At 42.8% G+C, this 17,629-nt stretch overlaps 1 protein-coding gene across 10 annotated transcripts in view; it reads right to left on the bottom strand.

Annotated features, from left to right (window-relative positions):
• The window catches only part of RAD54L2 (RAD54 like 2), a 70,505-nt gene that overhangs the window by 28,129 nt on the left and 24,747 nt on the right, over positions 1–17,629 (bottom strand). The window contains exon 2 of one of the 10 annotated variants that reach the window (XM_075159276.1): positions 7,416–7,555. The exons of 8 other annotated variants lie outside the window; for them this stretch is intronic. In XM_075159276.1, coding sequence (XP_075015377.1) covers positions 7,416–7,548 — 133 coding nt within the window. In that variant the 5' untranslated portion in view covers positions 7,549–7,555. Of the gene's footprint in view, positions 1–4,247; positions 4,671–7,415; positions 7,556–17,629 lie in introns of those variants that run through there. One more of the 10 variants, XM_075159277.1, reaches the window with a different exon arrangement.

Below are 17,629 nucleotides of genomic sequence, written 5' to 3'. Positions count from 1 at the left end.
GTGACAGACAATATATCTTCTAACCCTGGGATTATGCAAGCAGAACCAGGCCCCAAGTACCCAGGAGCTCTTGTTCTGGCCGGGCCTCAACGCTGCGGACGCCGAGACCCGGGTTACATAAACACCAAAGAGCACTTATATAACCATTGTATGGCACGGGCTCGCAGCCACCGGCACCCCGCGCCGCTGGAGCGCGGCAGGTAGCTGCTCCAGCCAGCCCTGCGCCTCCGGGACCTCGCACGAGCCCCCGAAACGCGGCCCAGGTGGGGTGCCCCTCAGGTTGTCCTCCCTCTCGCAGCCACCACGGAGGAGAGGTAGATGGTTACTCCGGAGCACCGGGCAATCTCGTGTCCGTTTTCAGCTCTGATATGCTCTAAGGAGGGTTGTGAAATTTCAAATCATTTCAAAACATTTTCATAGTGCTTTGAGACAGCAAGAACTGGAGAAATGCAGAACGCTGCTACCTGGCATCCCTCTTCTAGATATATAATCAAAATTACTTTTCCCAATAAAAGTCCTCAAACCTAAAATGTAAACTGCCTCCTCCTCACGAGCCCCCCCCCCCCCCCCGCACAGACACTGCGGGCGTTAGTCAAGATGGGGAAACAAAGCCAGGAAACGCACCCGTTAAGGTAGCGAGAGAAGCAGGGATGGGTTACATTTGTCCTTTAGCCGGGGGTGTGTGAGAGCAAGCGAGTTACATAAAACCACTGCACCGGAGTCAGGAAGTGTTTCAGGCTCGAGTTCTGGGAAGTTTTCAACAAGCTGCGCGCAGGAGGGAACTGAAACCTCCTCTTTCTGGTTATCCCAGTTAACTAGTAACCCAGAATATAGTTTTGCCAGCCACATTAAAAAAATTACCATAGGGATCTAAACCACAGGTAACTGTATTTAACCTTCAGACCTTACTTATTTTCATAATAGTTCAAAACCTTAAAAAAAAAAGAATCTGTTCTTTTCTATTAAGGTGAATAAATATTGATTTAGGTAACAAAGATAAATTTGCCCTCCCAACTTCAGAAAATAGATGCATATGGGGGCTTGACATGTTCCCAGCGTAGTGAATCCAGCTGGCTGCTACCATGACTCTTCTAGGGATAAATTTCAGGGACTAAGAAAAGAGGACGAGTAGGGGAGCAAGCATTCTGCATTATGCAATGATTACATAAGCATTAGTTTACACTAGGTAGCTGGGAGTTGTGGTATTAGCTTTATACCAGGATACCCTCAGAGCAATGAGAAATAATAAAGAAGGGATTATTGCTGCCACACGCTCCCAAGGCCACCAAAACGGCAAACAAACAACAAGCCCAAGCCGAGCTTTAATCTCTGCCTCAAGCCCTCATCAGAGTTTCGTTCAGGACCTGTTAACAGGGAGGGGGGAGAAGACATCAGATACTCACTCATAATTTAAAAAAGCGGCATGTGAAATAATCCAAGAGTAAAGCATCCTTCAGCATCTGAGTGCTCCCTTGTTGTTGCTCATGGTGGCAATGATATAAGAGAGGAGAGATTTCAAAATTATAATACCTGGCATTTGCACTCTACTTCAGTGTCAGCTGAGTTCACAAGCATGACACGGTCCTCACAATAACCTGTGAAACACCCTCACGTCCATCTTGCAGAGAAGGAAACTAAAGCAAAGAAATTAGGTAGGCATCAGTGCTGAGTAACTCCGAAGTTGTTGGCTCCCTGTCCTATGCTCCGACCAACAGGCTCTTTTTCCTTTCCTTAAATATAATTTCCTACTTGGAAAAACAAAATATAGTTTGGATTTTTTTAGAACTGTAACAAAGCACAGAACTTCAGCTGCTGCACTCCCTTTTTCTGCTTCAGTCTCTAAAATAATTTCAGAGGAATTTTTAAGGACTCTTTTTAATGAGGGAGGCATCACTTGGGAGAAAAATGCAAATTGTTGAGTTTGAGCCTGTGTGCCACCACATTCCACTGGCACTTCTCCCATCAAGTGCAGCCAGAAAAGTGACCGAGAGCACTGGAGAAAGCTAATAAGACCAGGATGAAACACCATCACTCGAAGAACAATCTGTTTCTAGTTTTCCTTTTCAAAATATTGGTGCTGCTTTGTGCACTGCTAAAGGAGTTTGACAAAGAGCTGCAAAGTTGTTCATGGTAATCAGACTCACACAAATTGAAGCCACAATGTCACAAGGACACCCTCATCCAAAATACATAACACCCCAAAAGCTAAGCTCATTACAGCCTGGAAAAAAGACAAGCATTGGTTCCTTCATAAGGCTGCTAAAATTACAGCTACCTCTATGGTCAAAAAAGCAGCATACGTGTATATGGGGAGGAGACAGGGTCTTTTTAAATAAGAGACATTTTTCTTGCAGGGCAATAGCCTCTTTTCAAATGGAGGATAGGTAGCGTACTGCAACAAACCTTGACTTACTAGCTGGTGGGTGTCACCAGAAAAATAATTAAAATGTTCTCTAACTTTCCAGAAACATTCATAAAATACTAAACAGATAGCACAGCACTGCATATACAAAAGCACTTGCTACTTTGAAGACCCCAAGGAAGTGTTCAGACACCTGGAGTGAGAAAAAGCCATGTAAACCAGAAGGAAAAGAAATACTGACCAGTGGTTGAAGCACAAAGGCAGGGAAGAACATGATGCCTCAGTTCTGCCCCAGACTCACTCTGTGACCTTGTGCAATTTTATTGTCCTCTCTGAGGACAACACGGCTATGGAAGTGGGATGGAGACCCTCCTGGATCCACCAGCCAGAGCACAAACATGTTAGATCAGTTACAAATGCTTCCTCAAAAAGAGATCATTTTCCCACTGGTAGAGCAGACCGTAATAGACCTTGCCCCAGACTTTATAACTTGATGAGTACAGTGCTGTACAAGGAGGCGTTCATTTGCACTCTTGCTCTCTTATGTTTGTACAAATGACCCCAAAATATCTTTCCATCCAAAATTTTTGGAAGGCCTCTAACCTTGCGTTCTTTCTCCATCTATGTGACCTACACTCTCATTTCCAAAGACAGCTTCCCCTCCCCTGTCTTCTCTTTTTATACCTATTATCTAGACTGAGTTACATAAGCCACTTTTATCACCCAGATTCCTCATTTATCCAAACTCATTTTGTATCCTAATTCCTTTCTCTTCTCAATTCACACTCTCCCAGAATTAGCTTCTTTGTCCTGCCACCACAACCAGAGAACTAAGAAAGCAAGAAAAGATTGATTTTTTGCCAGAATCCACCCCTCCCACTAACGGACAACAAACACTGCATGGCTTATTTCTATGAAGACCACACTGCACTGGACTCCTATAATAAACCAGGAACCCCGAGCTGGAACTCCCCAAGAATGGGGACCATTTTTGACCTGCATAGCATGAACTCTGGAGGTACTTGCCACATGAACAAGGTGGAAGAAGCTTGCCTTCCCCAAGTACCTGGCCTCAAAGTAACAAGTTAAATTACAAATTTAGAAAGTCCTCCAAATCTGAACAAAGTTTTTTCGCCAACACACAACATCCTCCCACCAGCAACCAAACTAAGCGCTAACCATCCCAAAACTGTAAACTGGTGTTAGGGCTTCACCAGCATCTTCCATTTGCTGGGGGCGGGGGGGTGTTGAAGAGAGCCAAGTAGCTCTTAGTCTGTTAGGCACTATTTAGGGGATCTGGAGCAAGCACCAACAGCTCTGCCTGGTGCCCAGACTGCTGCCCAGTCAACAAGTCACCAAATATTTCACTGACAAAAGAACCTCTCAAAACTCTTATTGAGTAGGATGTTGGGGGAAAGTATACACAAAAAGTTGAAGGGGGTGGGGGAGAGGACACTGGATATAAAATCATACCGGTATTAACAACTGCCTTCTCTCTTGCTAAAAATTACTTTTGCAGCATTACAATATGACAGCAGCAGAAACAGTAACAGCCAGACCCAGAATGTCACATCACCAAAGTCTTCAGAATTAAAAGCACAAAGAGAGAAAGAGCTTCCTTCTTGATCCCCTCCATCAAGCCAACAAGCACAGCAAGACTCTGAAAATTCAACCATTTCCATCCCTGCCTGGTAGGTAGCAAATTAAAACCTAAGCCCCACAGAAGCGTCTCTGTTCTGCACTTTGCTAGCCACTGAGCAGGGCGCTCCAGCACAGAAGTGGGAGAATGAATGGTCTGGAACAGGAAAGCAAGAGGGAAAAGAAAACAGGGGGGGAAAAAAACCACCCCAAAAACAAAACCACAAAAAACCAACCGACGTCCTACCTGGAAACTGCTGAGACTCATCCAAGAGTAACATGCTGCTCAGTGCACTGAGGCAAGACCTCTGCCCGTGACTCTGCCCCAACACTTGTTCAATGTGGCCGCACGCTCTCAGCCCTTCTGCTATTCTTGTCTCAGGGTCTTCAGGACAAAAGTTTCCAGTCACTCCCGACAACTCGTTATCTCTGCCCGCAGCCCAGCGAGCACTAAATCCACTCTCACTGGCTGTTCAGTTCGCAAGCGGGAAATGCCTCCTGATAAAACAGTCCAGGGTACAGGCAGGGAAACCTGCACTTTAAGTTTCTGAAAATAACTTTGGTAAATAGCTCCTAGTGCTTGAATCCACCCAGCCGGTGTGACGGTAATCAGTACGCATATATCCTCCCTGCACCCAGCCGAGACGGACCAGGGTCACTGTTATATAACTAGTTAAATATGCCTCGTGTTCAGCCTAAATAAAAATTGTCACTATCTCCTCCCCTGCTTGGAAAGTCAAACAACACAGCCCTGCCCGAGGTAGCTGCTGCTCCACTGGGGACCGATGCCTGGAGCTGCGCTGCCCGGCTGGTTTGGCTTCGGTACGTGTTCCTGATCAGCGGGAACAACTTCAGTTACGCCCGGGAAAAGAGTTTTAAAAGCGAGAAGAGCAGGGAGGCTGAGTGGGTGTGTACGGGGGAGGTCTCTCTCCTCTCCTCCCTCTCATCTCCAGCGAGCGGCAGAGCTGCACGCCGTTCGGATCGGATCCCATTCACTCAGCCTGTGATCCAGTTCAACTAGTGGCAGAGACCAAGACCGAGAATAAAATAAAAATCCTTACATAACCATTCAGGCTCCGGCGGGGCCCCGCGCAAGGGGAATCCCAACAGACAACAGGACGTTCAGCGCAGGGGACACGTGGGACCAGAATCGCGCTTCCAAGTTTCCCAGCACAAAAGGAAAAGAGGCAGGGGGAACGAGTTGCAAAAAGAAGTACAGCCTTTTTGGCTTTGAAAACAGTCTTGGTATCTGTGATTTTATGAACTATTTGCATGATGCCTGCTAACTCCCAAGAAACCTGGACAACTGAGACTGAAACCTGAGCAATTCCTTGGGAGCTGGTAACCTGTTTGCACAATAATAGGCGAAAGAGCATCCTGTTGACTTCGTTAAATCAGCAGCAGCTCGTACAGCACCGCTACTCTGCAGAAGGCTCTCAGTGCAGCAAATGGACTATGAATGAGATTCCCCAGTTTTTAGGAAACAACCTTTCAGAATTTGTGGAGTGCAAGCTTATTCTAAGTAAGCCTTCCTCCCCATCATCTATCTGCTCCAGAAGGACAGATACAGGAGAGAATAAGTACAGGAGAGAATAAATTCTTTAAAGCTGTGGTTAAACCCCTAAACCCCATCATGCCCAGTCTTCTTCAGTGCTACGGAGACTTTTTCCATGCCTGATTCCCTTCACAGGCATACCCAACGCCAGTAACAAACAACAAACCTGGGCTGATAGACACGTAATGAAATCAGCTCGCTCCTAGCAAGCATTTGTCCACGTAATGAAGTCAGCTCTTTGCTTGAAACAACTGGCAAGTGAGAGTCGGGAAAACCAGGACGAGCACAAGAAGCCCAAAGCAGGCTGCGTCTGAACAGCTCTGGAACAGATCTGCAGGACTTCAGGACAACGTGCTGCACTCGTAAATGTTGGGTCCGCAAACACAGCCAGGGCAGAGCCTCGTTACCCTTTGTGTGACTCCAGACATTTTTATCAGACTTTTCATTCGAGAAGGTGACAGAGCGCAGTGAACGCTTGCTACCATCAAAATATCCTCGTTGCTTCAGGGTACATCACAACTTTGAATCAAACACAAGGTGCTATTCTCATAATTAGGGCCATATAAATTTTACCAAAGAAAAGATAAACTGTATTAAAATGAACTCTTAATTTTAATACAGCCTTTCACCTATGTCACAGATTCAAACAGCCTGGCTGGTACACAAGAACATACAGTGTTTATCAAGGGGGAAAAGAGGGATAAATATATTAAGAAAAGCACATAGCTGAGGATCTTGCAGCAGGCCTTATAAGGACTTTGTAGGGTTGGAATAAATAATCAAACGTGACCTCAGCATCTGACCTAACAGATTTATGAAACTGGGAAGCAAGATTTAAAGACAAGTATTTGTGTAAATACAGCTGGGTACTTTCCAAGGCATGCTTATTACAGCAATCAAGCACAAGGAAAATGGAAGTTCAATACACTGGGGGAAACAGGCGACCTATACCTGTCCTTCTGCTCAGAGCAATAAAAAGGGAATTTCCTTCTTCACCTTAGTGTGCAAAACGGAAAGGAATTTTTCTAGCTTTTCTACTCACAACAGCCACTGGTGAGGCCATTACTGTTAGCCATAATAAATACGTATTCACACAGCCAAGAATTAGATCTGCCAGAAACAGTCAGTTTATAAAATGATCTCCTCATGGAAGGTAATCTTGTTATAGATAAGCCCATTTACTGAATAGCTTTTCTGTGAGGCCAGCCTTGCCAGTAAGGAAGAATGTTCTCCCTCCCCTACAGGGTCTGAAATCTTACCTAGCTGTCATACCTCACCTACCTCATGCTCAAACCACAAGCTCTTTGCAATTGTACGACTGTGCTATACATCAGAAGAGGCTTCTCAAGAAACTGTTGTCACTTGAGAGGTTCCCTTGCAAACAACATAGGAGATTTGCCTGTTAAAAAAAAAAAACACTATAAAATTTGTATTTTCATAGAATATCAAGATAAAGGCCCTTCACAACATGGTTTTTATTCAACTGACAAGTCTTTTCAGCAGCAATGTCAGCATCCCTGAGCACTGCAAATTCATAAGGGTTAAAACTCACACCTAAATCTGCCTACACACACAAGAAACTCAATTGTAAAGTTTTTCAAGACACTAGCTCCTCTGTATAGCAGAGAACATTGGAGATAGCAGGGGGGAAAATCAAACTAAACTCAGTTCAACTAAAAAGTTTCAACAAATTATCCTGAAACATACCACAAGTGACTCTCCTTCCCCATCCTTTCAAGCTGGAGTAGCTCATTCCCCATCCCCAGGCCTGTTCTCCACCTTGAATGTGGTTCTCTCAACCCACTGCTCCCCTTGCTGAGCTCTGCAGGCCGAGCAGCTCCAGGACTGCTCAACACTGACCTGATCCAAGCACGCCAAGTGCAGTGCAGGTAAGAAGCACTGGATCCATAATGTGCCACCATGCTCTTGGTCCCTGCAAGCTGGGGTGGTTCCCGTCTCTCCAATGACTGCCCCGTGTGCTGTTCACCCTCATCGCTGCCCTGCAGAACAGAAGAGACTTTCCTTGCCCGCCCTCGACTGCTCCACGCTGGCTGTGCAGTCCCCTCCCCATCCCACAGCTTTCTCACAGGCGTGCTCCACATCCACCAGCTGCTTCTGTACACCCCACTGATCACCAACAAGTAGAGAAGCTGCCTACAAATCTGAATTGTTTGTGAGTTACTAAACACAAACCAGGCTTGACAACCAAATTTCACTCGATTATCGGCTGCTAGTAGCACATACAAATATCATTACGGCTACTTTCTCTGTCTTGTTTTCCATGTTGTTTTAGCAAACACACAAGAGTGTTAGGTTTTAGTTGGTTATGTTTTATGTGGTGTTTATCAACCTAAAACAGTTCAGACAGAATCAAACTCCACATCACTTTTTGTTGGCAAATGAGTATTGCTGCGCTTTGAGAATCATTTGCTTTTTAGACAAACACTGCACTGTAAGTAAAAAATCCTTTTGAGTAAGACCTAAACCAACCATGGAAAACCACAGGACTCTTCCCATTAATGTTAGTGAGTTTTGGACTGAACTGTAAGGCGTGAAATTTCATCAGTCTGTTTTTTCTCATTTTATTTGTATTCATATAACCCTTGGTTTATTTTCTTTCCCGCATTCATCTAAATCATAACTGGGGGGAAGTTGTACATAATGTAACAAAAATCTGATCACACAAAACACAGGTATTGATGAAACGCAGTGCCTTCTGCAAACACTTTTCAGACTATCACGTGGCAAAACATATACAGCTTCAGACTTCAGTCCCAGGCTTTCAAAGGTTGTTGAAATGTACTGAAGAAAACAAGCTGTTATTAGACAAGATGTAATGATTTTAAGTCGAAGGATTTATACAATAGATATTTATCATCATCTTAATCAAAGCTAAATCTATTGAGTTACAACCCCAGTTATATTCAAGAAATTGGTTCTCATCTCATCCTATAACTTGGTACATTTCTGCTGCTGAAGATGACACAATGAATTTGTGCACCACAGAAGAGTGACTTTGTACAACTTAAATTTCATTCCAGTTTTCATCTAAGTGCAAATTTTACATAAATCACGAGCTAAGAGTACACAAAAGTGCCATTTTAAAATTGCTTCTAACAGTTCAAGTATTTAAATATTTTACACAGATGAAGATTACCTACAGATGTTTTAATTGCAAAATTTGTTTTGACAGAGATTTAAACTACAAGTTTCTGTTCACCTAGCCCAAAAAGATTTTATCTTGTAGCATTCTCCTGTCTCATTCCTATTTGCATATTTGCAAGTGAAAATAATGTCTTCTGACTCCTACTTAGAATTTTTTTGAGACTGAGTCAGTGAACTGCATGTTGAAGAAAATGTGAACAAGACATTTTCAACATCTGTAGTACAAACTACTGTTATTAAAATAAAAAACGGGTATTGCATCAAAAAACTTTGATCCAAACGATGAGCCAGACACTTCTGAAAGTTCAGTGTGGCAGTTTTCTATGAAGCCTAAACAGGAAATTAAAACAACAAATAAAGCAAATAACTGTGATGTGATATTGTGTTTTAAAATCTGAAGAATACTTCTAATTTAATTAAAACAGTTCTCCCTCCTTCCAAACTTATTGCTGCTTCTTGGCTAAAAATATTATACCTGTACAACATATAGCTACATGCACATTTTATTTAACCAGTCATTACAAAACAGCACAATACCAGATAAATTAAGGAAAAATGAAAATAAGGACCCTTGCATAGTTTAAACTCAAATGCAAAAGAGAGAAGTGTTTCACCCAGGACATTTGAAAATAAAAGGGGCGCTGCCTAAAACGTAAAGCAGAGGATTTTGACTCCGGCTTCATCACGTTCATCGGGCAACCTTGGCAAAGTCACTTTGCCACTCCTTACCTGTTCAAGAGGGAAAACACCACGTTACAAATTTGCTAATTAGTTTCCTTGTGATTTCGTCATGGTTTCGGAAGTTGCCAATGACGGAGTATGGTATCTATTAGCTATGACTAGCTGCTGTACAAAGCTGACTACTGAAAACGTACATGGGGAAAAAGGTACCAAACGTGACAGAGAAGTAAGTGTGACTGTCCTTCATTAGAGATTCTCTGGCTGCCTTGTGAAAAGAGAAAAGCAAGTTTTTGGCCAAAAAAGCACAACCCCCATATCCTGCAAAGCCTATCAGAAAAGCAGGAAGAAGCAAGATACTTCTCCTCTCCATGGAATACTTGGAGCAATTCTTTGTTCAGCTAATAACTGCTCGCTCACTGATCCTGCTCCCTCTGCATTCATGCTACTCTCAAGTTTGTGGCAGCTTTAAGAAAAGAGAGCATGTAGCTACAGGTAAAAAAACATTTGAAAAAATCCATATATATATATAGAAAATGCAGAGCCATGGACGTGGGCTGTTCTTGAACCGCATAGAAGGATTTCTATTTTGTAGTCCATCATACGCAATAGATCAAAAGGAAGGAGGAAGAAAAGAGGAAAAAAAAGCATAGCTAGTTATACTACCACATCATTTCACGACATCAGCCAGTCCCTGTGCCCAATCGGCAGGTCTGAAGGAAGCAGAGCTCTGGCATCATCACCTCCTTTTAAAGAAGTAAAGCAAGTCATTACTCCAGGTTATGTAACGCTTAGCCTATGCCAGACTCTGTGCCACCCTCTCAAAAAGGAAGCCGCTGTCAGAGAGCCTGGGAGGGGGGCAGAGGAGTCACGGACGTTTTCACTTGGAGCTTCCCCCTGCTTAGGATAAGGAGAGGAGACCGGGAAAGAGTCCGCACTTTCGGACAGAGCAGGCAGATGGCGAAAGGCTCAGCGTCTGACCTGCAACATCGTCAGTCTGTAATTCCCTGCGAAGGGGGCTGGGGGGACAGCACTCCTCAGGATCTCATCCTTCCTTCCCACAGCAGCCGTCGAGCCACACCTCACCCCACTGAGAATAACCTAGTTCACAGGGTTAGTTAAAATGCTGGAATCAGTCAGTAAAACCCCCACAAACCCCAGGTGCCACTCCTCCCACACTCCTCTCCATTCCTGTTACCTTCCCCTATTCCTCCCAGATTTATGGGCAAAGAGCCTGTAGACAAGGGACTTCCACCTGCCTCTATCACCCTCCGACAACTGAAACTGCCCCAACACAAACAAAATGCCCGGCAAGGCAATCCGCAGCTTTGGGTTCGGCAGAAAGGGAGCTAACAAAGCGTACAGTACTGGCTGTTCCCAGCAAAGCACCCGAGAGGATTTTTTTTTTTACTGTCACCAGTTAGTGAGTCCAGTAAAGCCACTTCAAGGGAGCTGGGTGCCTGCCACGGGGTCTGCACGGGCACTAGCAGCTCCCATACAACGTGCTGGGTGCGCAGACACTTGCTGGCTGGGCAGGTCCGAACCCCTCAGACTGCACACAGAAACACCGTTTGTCCTGAAGACTGTACTACAGGGAGACTGCCAGAGTAAAAATAATGGGTAAAATATGCAGCCTTCTCTAACAAAGCAAAGTTCCCAGAGAAATCAGCGGGGCTTTTGCCTAAATGTGAGCAGCAAACTTTCTTCCCTGCACTTCCAATGTAACCTTTCTGCACTACTCAGTAACAGGGATTGCTAAATCTGCAAATGCTAGTATCCAGTCTCCTTTCACCTTTGATACTAACTATATGTTTTATTCAGCTGGATTGTGGAAACAGCCAGCTCCTAACTTTCTGGGTCTTAGGAAACCAACACAAATCTCTAATGTAAGATTTGTGGAGGTGGAAAGTGTATGCTAAACAGACACAAAGCAACTTTGGAGATGCTCTTATCCCTTTTAGGAATTGAGAAAACAATAAAAACCTCTCAACTTCTTAGTTATAGCAAGTCACCTGAGAAATGCATCCAAGATCTGCAGTTAGACGCAGGTTTGCTGACTGAGTTATCCACAACCAGCTGACTTGAGGTTGAGCCCCATCGTCTGCACCCATATGATAAAGCCTATTTAAACACTCTGATCCATAAGGATCATTTTCTAAGATAATGCAGTTTCCCATAACAATTTGATAAGGTTTAAACACATGCCAATATGCAGGATATTAATTCAGAAGTAAATTCTTTCACATGTAGCAATTACTTTTGTATCTCTATGATACCACACGTGCCATCCTCTTTGCATGCAACTATTGGCTTGGAAGACAGTCTACGAAAAGTCACTGTAAGCATTAAAATCTAGCTGGTTGTTTAAGAACAGCAAAGCGCACAGTGGTACATAGAAGTTCAAGTTTGGTTTCCCAGGCTTACAAATATCAGGGCCATTGCAGAGGCAACAAACTTACTTTTGAGGTTTGCCTCCCCCCGGATATGCCCTTCTAGCTCCTTCAGAAATAGTGCTGGTGGACTCTAGAGGGAGCTGCATCCAGCCACAAGTAACCAAAAGAAAAGAATCCAGATAGGAAAGCCCATCAAGAAGGAAAAAATGGAAAGATGTCAATCACCACTCTTCTCTTCCCCCCAAGAAATCCACCTTGCGCTCTGCAAACAGTAACTTGTAGATTAAATTATAGGATTATTGCTTACTGGCACCCACCACTCTGGCATATGTACACACAGAATACGTTTTAATCAGAGCTTAAAATTAAAGGAACCCTCCTGATCGTCTTCAGTGCTTTTCTAGATTTAGGGAAGTCCTGACTTTTGTTTCTTTCCACACCTTTTTCTCTGACTCGCCCACTTTCAATCAACAAAAAGAGCCTCCTCTCCACTCCAAGCTTACTCCAACAGACCTGCGCCTTTCCTTAGCCCCTGCCACCAGCCTCCAGCTAAACAACAAGGACAAGAGATCAAAGCACATGTATCACCAGTCTGAGGCAGAAAGCAAGAAGCAATCAAGTCCACTGTGCCCAGGTACTGCAGCAGATGGGAACACCTCATTAAATGGTTCCTCAAAGAGCAGCTATCGTCTCTGAGGCTGCCTCGACCTTGGGATGCCCATCTACCCTCGATACCACCCGAAGACACAGCTGTGAAAAACTGCTTTCTAAAAGGAGTTGAGAGATTAAAGAAATAAGTATGTATTTGCTCCTCTTCTTCCTAAGGAATGCACTTCATTTTCTAGTAGATAGGGAGGACAACTTAAAACCAGTGTTTCCTAAGAGAAAATGGTGTGCAGCCTGGTCAAAAGTAGAAGGCAAAAAGATTTCAGGTTGCTGGGACTAATCTCCATTTACCTATACAAGCAGGACCATCCAAACCAAATAAAAAGTGCAGGTAAATGACTTTCTAACAGAGCTCCTTTTTTTTTTCTTTTTCCTCCAGCAGCATGGGCCTTTCTAAATCTGCATATAAAATGATAAAGAATAGCATATCATTTAGCAGGGTATTATTCAGGAGACTGTCTCCACACTCTGCCTCTCAGTTTCATACAGGTGAGTATAACATGACCTAATTTATAAGAATAACATCAGATGAAAAGCAAAAACTTGTGTACATGAGCAGGAGCAGCCTGCTAAATGAACAGATTTATACCAAAGGCTTTCCTCTCTTCCCCTATAAGGACAGAAATTTGCTCTGTTCCCAACCCCACACATCCAGCTGGGGACTCCCCCACACACCGCAGTTTTGTTTTGTTCCAGCACTTTGTTGGGGAGAAGAAAAGATGGAATGACTTTGGGGTGGGAAGCACATGAATAACACTGTCTTCCAAGATGAGCAGCAGCTCCCCGCACCTCAAGAACGCATTCATGTATCATTCAAAAAAATACTAACCCACACTTCCACATGACTTCAAAAACAGATTTCCAAAATAATTTCAGCTTTAATAACTCCAGGTGCTTATGAACTTTCTAGAAAGTATGGCGTTAACTACTGATTCTTCCCCTCAGGTTAGACAAGAAAATTATCCAGGCAGCTACAAACCGATTTCACTTTCAATGTAACTGCACCCCTTGCTACATGCACCATGATGATGAGCCACAAAAAGCCCCAAAGGAACATCACATTAAACAAAATCCAATCTTGCTATAATTTCATGCCAACATTTTTTCCCCCAATCACCAAGTGAAAATTGTATGCAAAGCTGATCTAGCAGCACCCCTTTAAATAAACAGGCTTTCCTCTAGCAAGAGTTCAAGGAAAGCAAAGATCTTTTCAAACCTAAATTTACAGTGGCTGTCATCTGAAGTCAAGTACTCCTGCCTTGGTATCTTGGGAAACTCAAAAGTGTGAGTACCAAGTGGCATACTCAAGTTCAAACAAAAAGCATTGAAATACATTCTGGATCATGCTCCAGAAACAAGAGGTAACTGTTTGAATCTGTCATGATGCTATCAAAGGTCATAGACAGGGATGAGCACAGTTTTAAGAGGCTAGGGTGAGGAAAAGGGTCTCTTCTCTCCCCTCGCTAACCTCCTGTGCCAATCTTTTAGAGGTTCTGAGACTTGGCCCTGGTGCCTTCACCCTGCTAGGAAGTTGCAGTGCAAAAGAGCACAGGCACCTCTGTGTCCTCCACTCTCCTGCGATTCCGTACCACCAACACAACTGTGCTCCTGATTCAGGCCTCTCTTAGGGTCCATATGTCCACAGAAACCCCACACAGAGCAGTTTTGTTTCGCTCCAGCTCTTTGTCAGGGAGGAGCAGGAACAGTATGACGTTGAGGTGGGAAGAGGGAGCGCAGGCTGCCTCCATCTTCTCCTGTTCTCCACTAGTCAAATAGAGATGCCGTGGAGCTGGCACACCCCCAGCCCTGGGGAAAGAAAGAGGGGATGGGACAGGAGAAAACACGCAAAGTGGACAACATAGTGCTGAAGACAAGGCTGTGTGGAGGTTGTCATGTCACAATAGTAGCATCTAACACGCTATTATTTGGTGTTTCCTGGTATGTCTGTACATTAAGAATTGCAGTACTACCCTGGTATTGGAAAATTGTCCACTACTATACCCCAGAAGTAGATTCCAATCCCTGCCCGCTGTACCACACCCCCTGTAATATAAACACAACTAGTACCCTTTGAGAACAGTGTCTGAAAGCCTGTGCTCATTAAGGTATCTTTCAGAGAACTGAAACAACCAGCTCTTTACACTTTTACCCCTGAGTTACACTTTAAAAAAGTGTTTAACCCATATACTCAGAGGTAAGAAAACAAGCAACTTGCCATGACTATTAATAACAGAATTACAGCAATACATATGAGTAAGAGACAATGAATTCTAGAGACTTCAATCAGAATAATCCAAAGACATTCAGAAAGTGAAAAAACAGAGCACTACAATGGGATTCGTTCAAACACTCAACAATTTTCCTTGGAAAGCTCTGAGATACGAACAGTCCATGCATTTAAAATGATCTGTAAAATCCATATTGGACGTTTGTTTGTCTTTGCTCAAATTAGCTTTTATTCCTTTGGAGCTCTACACAGCCCTGAGCAACTACTGGGATCAGAGAAAAAGTACAGGACTTGAAAAAGCCCTTTATCTCTACAGTCAGCAGTACATCATATTTCCAGTGAAAAGGATTTAGGGAGTTAACGAAAAACGTTATTAGCAGTCACACACTGATACCACAAAATCGAACATGATAAAACTAGTGCTGCTACCCACAAGTGATGAGAAAACAGATGCAGCGGGCAGGGATGACAAGGCTGGAAAAGCAGCGGAAGCCTCTGGTTAGGATTGAAGCGTGCTGCTAGGATGGATGTGCAATCTGGCAGCCACTGGGAAGGGGTTATAAGTGTCAAGGTAGGTATTCTACCTACCTTAGAAGAAGTGTTCTAGAAAAAAAGACTAAAGCTGTAAGTCTCCTAACACAGATTCATTAACTGACCACCGCTGAAGAAATGTACAAAGGACATAAGCTATGTGGTTATTAACTCTCACTTATTCAGAAATATTCAGAAAACTTGCCTTCTGTGCTCTTTTTCTTCCTTGAGGGCAGGGGGAGACGGTTTAAGAACTGCTTTCATCAAGACTGAAAGTTTGTACCATAAAAGTCCAAAATAAAGTAAACTCTAGACCATCTATGAGACAGTCTATACTAAATGCAAACAAAACTTCAGGTTCTCAGAGCAGAAATGAGAACAATTGCACCAAAACTGAAGATCGCAGTTTTAATTAGCAGAATGTGAAAGAACACAAAGAAAATTCTGAAACTGAAACCACCACAAGTATTAATTCCACACACAATATATATCAAAAAGACGAAAACAGGTTAAACGTGCAAAACACAAGTCACTGCTAAGTCTGAGACCAGACTATCCACCATCAACAGGTGTGGGTAATACTACATTAACCCTGGAAGGCTCATAAGTAATCTGAGTCACCACCAAAACATGGAAAACCTACATTCCCAAAATAAAGCCACTATTTTGCAAGCAAGCAGTAAAAATGTTAGTTTTATAATTGTTATAATCACTATTATTTAAAACAAGTAATCAGTTTCAGTTTGGAGAAAATGCATACGCAGTCTGTCGCTCTTTCAAGGAAATAACTGTGAAAGATTTATTAATCTTCTAAATCTTGTAGTGTTAGAAATATGCAAAAGCCCATCCACAAGGGAATGATCCCCCCAGGATCCCCAGCAGAACATCTACAGAACAACCACAATAGCAGGAGGGGAGGAGAACAGCACAGCTGGGAACAGGGAGAACGAACTTTTAACAGAAATTACTAAAATTGAGCTTTTAAAAAGCTTCGTAGTATAAACATTAGAGCACTTCCTTCCTTCTTGTGAATAAAAGTAACTGTCTCTTCCTAAGAGCATTTTTATGAACAAGGGTCATCTACAAAGATAAGGGGACTATAAACATCAGATGGGCAAAATAAAATGATCCTCTTAATTCTGAAGTTAGCTATATTTCATAGGCCAAATAGCAGGAGACTGGTTTTATATTAGATTTAAGGTAATATAGATGTCAAATGGCATTTCTGAGGCCGTATGTAGCTGTGAACAGATGTCAGGAAAAGCAGAGCGGACACCTCCACAGAAAACAATAATTACACAGCTAAGCACACAGAAAGCATCCTGATATTCTGGCAGACAGAATTAAAGCTGAAACAATCTGAAACCTCAGAGGCAATCTAGCTTTGCTCAGATTGTGTAAGAGAGAGTTTTTCCTGTACCTAATGAACAACCATAAAAACATTTTATGTTAGTTATATGTAAATTGTCTTTTTACTCTTCCACATTATTTCCTTCATTTGTTAAAATTTATTTTTAATTAGCCACTGAAGAAATGTAAAGCATAAACATGTTTCTAGTGTTTTAAGATGAAAATAAACAGCTGTCATTAATGGTTAGCGATGTTCTATATACCTACGTTAATTTTGTTTGCTTTGGAAAGAATAATCCTGATAAACGATTATGAGTATTCAGCCACAATAATATAGATGTAGATGATAAAATACATAGGTCTATGATAAAATAACCATGGGGAAAGAACCACTTGGACATGACATACAGCTACTCCTCTCTGTTAATAAGTGTTTCGCCCACAACGCCACGCTTCCTATTGCTCCGCTGGGTGCAGGTTCCCGTGAACAAAGCGACAAGGTCACCACCAGTCCCTTTGAGACAAAGTAATCTGTGGCCCTACAACTCTACCTCCTGGGAATTCCCTTGTTTCTTATCCGAACTAACACTTCTACTTCTGCTACTTTCTCATTAGAAAAAGCCATCATGTGATTAAAACCAGAGGAATAAAATTCATTTGCGTAAACATTTTATAAGCATTTTAAATCAAAACAGCATCTTCGAGTAGCACGTGGCTGAAAGAATATTAAAAAAAATCCAAAACCAACACTTGAGAACAACAATGTACTTTGAAACCAAAAATACTTTAGTAACTAGAAGAAGAGAGAAGTATCTGTCTTTGACACATTCTACACTAAGAAAAGGAAGACTATTCTCAGTAGGTTGAAGTAGGTGCATTCAAAAATCTGCACACCCTTTGAAATTATTAAAAATCACAATTTTAAAGGAAGGAAATACAGCATTCCCTTAAGCTCAGGCTGTAGTTTTATGATAAAAGGAGTCTGGTGGCAAATACAGCACGGGGAATTCCCATCCCAGCCATTCACTCCTGTCTACGTGCCCTAGAACATCACCCCTTCTGTT

This window comes from Calonectris borealis, chromosome 10 (assembly GCF_964195595.1).
Source record: "Calonectris borealis chromosome 10, bCalBor7.hap1.2, whole genome shotgun sequence".
NCBI lineage: Eukaryota > Metazoa > Chordata > Aves > Procellariiformes > Procellariidae > Calonectris > Calonectris borealis.
This window is presented reverse-complemented; position numbering and strand designations above follow the sequence as displayed.